At 36.1% G+C, this 3997-nt stretch overlaps 1 protein-coding gene across 1 annotated transcript; it reads right to left on the bottom strand.

The window, feature by feature from the left end:
• Positions 1–1086: 1086 nt before the first annotated feature.
• LOC149937580 (uncharacterized) lies at positions 1087–3263 on the bottom strand. The gene is made up of 6 exons (XM_090153847.1): positions 3130–3263; positions 2536–2945; positions 2260–2469; positions 2095–2175; positions 1348–1629; positions 1087–1295 (listed from the first exon to the last, which is right to left on the bottom strand). Exons 1-6 carry the CDS (start codon positions 3261–3263, stop codon positions 1087–1089), a joined length of 1326 nt encoding a protein of 441 aa, XP_090009973.1.
• Between the last annotated feature and the right edge of the window lie 734 nt (positions 3264–3997).

The following is a 3997-nucleotide window of genomic DNA, read 5'->3' as shown; positions in this document are numbered from 1 at the left end:
TCGGATTTGTAGACCAGAATGCGTATTTGGGAGACTACAAAATGTCCCCTTTTAACTTTAAAAAATTTTCGTTAACTCAAATCGCCCTATACCTTGATGGTAGTAGTGTCCCGGCAAAACCATTAAATCCAAATTTCAATGATAAGTTGTTTATACGATCATACGCTAATCTCTTTCTTCAAACTGGTCAATGGAATATTGACGAAGGAAATTTAATCTACCGTGATGAATTCGCACAATTCGTATTCGATTTAACTCCCGATCTTAACGGAAGTTCAACTGACTGTTTCAACCTGGTAAAGAACGGGAGTGTTCGTCTCGAATTAATATTCGGAGAATCATTGCCGTCAACAGTTAGGGTGATTTACTATTCCGAATATCAATCTTTGGTCGAGATCGACAAGAACAGAGCAGTTTTATACGACCAAAGTTCATAATGGACTCGCAACAACTTGAAATCATACTCAAGAATGACCCGCATACCAAATATTTGTTCAGAGGAGGCTTCCCTGCCGATCTACTTCCCAAGAATGTGAAAACGTATCCTTCACTTTACATCGTGAACACTGATACCTCCAAAGGAGTAGGAGAACATTGGTGTTTGATATATCTCTCAAGATCACTCAATTGTACATTCTTCGAGAGTTTTGGGAACAGCCCTGATTTGTTTAAATTTAACTATTTTGTTGAGCGAAACAGCCTAACTTTGACGTATAATTCTGTTCAATTGCAAGGAAATTCTAGTAAGACTTGTGGTGGCTATTGTGTATATTTCGCTAATAATTTGTGTAAAGGAATTAAACTTTTTGATGTATTGCAAAGATTTTCTAAAAACAGAAACGTTAATGAAAATATGATTGTAGAATTTATGTATAAGAAATACTCAATAAATTTGTCATAAATATATTTTATTGTTTTTTCTTATAATGTCCATGGGCTAACGTTGTAACACCGTCGTTTAAAATATAACGCTTGTCGTCGCACGGATTACGACACAATTTTTTCTGACGAATAGTTGATACAATATGTTTTTTACTTACAATTCTTTTCATTTCGGCAACCGTTAGTTTAGTGTTTAGTAAACAGTCACGGTACTCGCTTGCAGACGCCTTTGCACGTTTTTTTCTCTTCGATTGGTACACCATCCATCTCATCTTTAAATTTTCCGAGTCTCTTTTTATTAGATTCGTCAAACAGAGGATGGTCTTTAGGATACCCAGAAAAATCATACATTTGCTTCTGTTGAGCAAAATCCTCGTATAAATCCGGTGTTTTGATTTCATACGTGAGACTGTCTGTAAATAGATACAAGAGTATTAAATTATCATAGTTGATTTAAGAACTTACCAGTATCGGTAAAAAGGAGTTTTGCTTTGTCACCATACTGCGGTTTGATAATGTCGTAATGCAATTTATACATTAAGAGTTTTGACAAATCCAAAATGGCGAATCCCGTATAAATTGGACGGTTTAGAGCGAGTTTTTTCTTGATGGAGTGAATACCAACCAGATCATTCTGAAAAATTGCAAATTTTTCAAACCCCGGTGAACTTGCTTTCTTCACAGTCTTATCAGGCGTAGTAACTAGTTTGAAATCCTGCCGATTTCGTAGGTTATCCATTGTTTTACCTGAAGAAAAAATAATGTTAATTTTAATTGTATACCGAACACTGCATTATTCATTAATTTTAATAGGTCCTTTCAAAGTCGTTAGCAGCCATTCTTCGTCTTTCTGTGTTAAAATCTATGTATGATTTTAACCACGCCCCCTGTTCAAATTTTGAAATTCGGTGAATCTTCGTTATTCTGAGTCCCTTTGATATGTAATATTTAAGGTTTCTATAGTGCACCACGTATCGCTCTTTATTGAGAAGGTTTGGGACAAGTTTTGGGAGGCTTTCTTTGATAGGGATTTGCAGAGATGACATTTGACCCTTGGAAAAGGTTGAAAGTGCTTCTGGTTTGATCATCATAGTTTCCGGAGCTAATGGATAACAGTTGTGGTCATCGTGTTAATTTCCGGGTACTCAAGATCAACTTCGACGATAAATCCCTCTAACGAATCGTCTAGACAACTTAAAATTTCCCGTTCACTGTTAGGGGTAGGTTCGACCCATTTGAAGTCTTTCATGGGTAGAGGGTCACAAATAACTGTTCCATATAAATTGTTCATGTCTTTAATTAAAATTATCGTTAAAATTAACATGAAAATTAAACTTTAAAAAAATCTTACTAAGATAGAAACTCCACCTCGGATACCCTTTTCCATGAATAGGTGCATGTTTTCATCCAGAAAAAGGTCTAAGTGAACTTTGGACATAAAAAGGGCCGCTTGCCATGCAAAACCAGGACCGGTGTAAGCGTGGGCAGGATCTAGACGATAATAAGTCATACACATTTGTCGGAAATTCTGGAAAACGTCGGCTAGTAGGAGAGTATCCGATAAAACGTAAATGTCGTGATATTGCCCTTTAAGAAAAAAATATATAACAGTTAGGACTTGTAAATGGTATATTATTGTAAAAATAAATATACCCAAATTATCCACGTTGAAAGTGTTCCATACGTTTTGGGCGTGCCTGTATTCCGCTTCGTTTAATGGTTCGTCTGTAAGATCATTGTAAAAGCATTCAATGGGGGGTAGTTTAGTCTCTCGAAATCGTGCTTCCGAATCCATATACGAATATGGGTAGACCCCCTTCCGTAGAAGTAATTTAACCTCTTCCGGTTTAAACGCTGAATTCAAAGCGGAAAAGTTTTGCGGACCACCTTTTGCTAGATTAGAAACTAGTGTTTCCAACGAAGCAGGTAAAAATCGTATTGAATCAACAAAACGTAGCTTGTCAAGGGTGAAAGATATATATGTTTCACTATTGGTCGCGATGCAGTCTATGTTTTTATTTTTGATCTTCGCGATTTGTTGCATGATGAGATGAACATCATATCTACGTGAATAAATTGTTTATGATATCGTATTGTTTTCCAGTTCATACACATTTAGGTTACCTGCTTAGATTATGCAGAAAAACTGGAATAAATTTGGGTGCTTTTAACTTCAAATTACAGCTCTGACACGCACACCCCCTGTAGGTTCCCGAATAGTGGTCGTGGTCTCGGGTTTTTACTGACTTTTCCGTGAAGGGTTTATCGCAAACGTAACAGCTATTTGCTGACTGATATGAATTTTCTTCGGCCACCATAAGTTGCATTGAAATATTTTTCTTCAAATTCTCTGATATAGTGTCCGATTCATTTAAAAGCATTTTCAGAAATTTCAACGCCCCATCTTTACCTCTATACGTTTTGTGTTTTACTAGATTTCCTATAAAGAGGGAGATGTTAAGATATAGATCTAATTAATGACATTTGTGTTGTCTCACCATTAGGTCCAATAATTGTGTATGAAAACCCGCACGTCACGTGTAAAGATAGGGTCGTTGTCGAAGATAACGTTGCGTCCGGTAAACAAGTTGCCACCTTTGTCTGTAACGATTCGAAATCCGCAAATATGGTATATGGAACCTATAAAATCAATAAATTCATTATTTCGAAATTTATCAATTATTATTAAAAAAAATACCATTTGATTCCATCCGAAATTTTTGAATTTGAAAATCGGTTCTTTATGCGGCATGACCACACGTTGAGGGTCGTGAACATTACAATCACGCACATGTTGAGTGTGGAGATCATCAGTGTTGCTTCTTTTCAGACATCGACGGCAATAAAATGTCTTGTGGTTATGTTTAGTGAAACCACTGAAGAGACGACTTATGCTTCGAATTAATGTTTAATTTGTCCATTTGATACCCAGAGAAGATCAATTTCTCTGGATTCCGGTACTCTTTTGTCACTGACATAGCGAGGGAAAAATCCCTTTTCGTACGCGAAAATGTTTATAGAGAGATTATTTACATGTTCGAATTTTGTTAGTTTATAGAAGTCTAGTTGAAATGGAAATGATATCCCGCACAAATCAAGTTCATTCTCATACCTT

Source organism: Leiobunum rupestre, chromosome 7, assembly GCF_980474605.1.
Source record: "Leiobunum rupestre chromosome 7, qqLeiRupe1.1.hap1, whole genome shotgun sequence".
Lineage (NCBI taxonomy): Eukaryota > Metazoa > Arthropoda > Arachnida > Opiliones > Sclerosomatidae > Leiobunum > Leiobunum rupestre.
The sequence above is the reverse complement of the archived record's forward strand: the minus strand, read 5'-3'. Positions and strand labels throughout refer to the sequence as shown.

What these genes read in the sequence shown, in the direction of transcription:
- LOC149937580 (XM_090153847.1), bottom strand. Translation starts at nt 3,263, where the DNA reads ATGCTTTTAAATGAATCGGACACTATATCAGAGAATTTGAAGAAAAAT. An exon ending in GCACCTATTCATGGAAAAGG is followed by an intron (nt 2,176 to 2,259) that starts GTATCCGAGGTG and finishes TTTTAATTAAAG; the next exon opens with ACATGAACAATTTATATGGA. An exon ending in ACTCCTTTTTACCGATACTG is followed by an intron (nt 1,296 to 1,347) that starts GTAAGTTCTTAA and finishes ATCTATTTACAG; the next exon opens with ACAGTCTCACGTATGAAATC.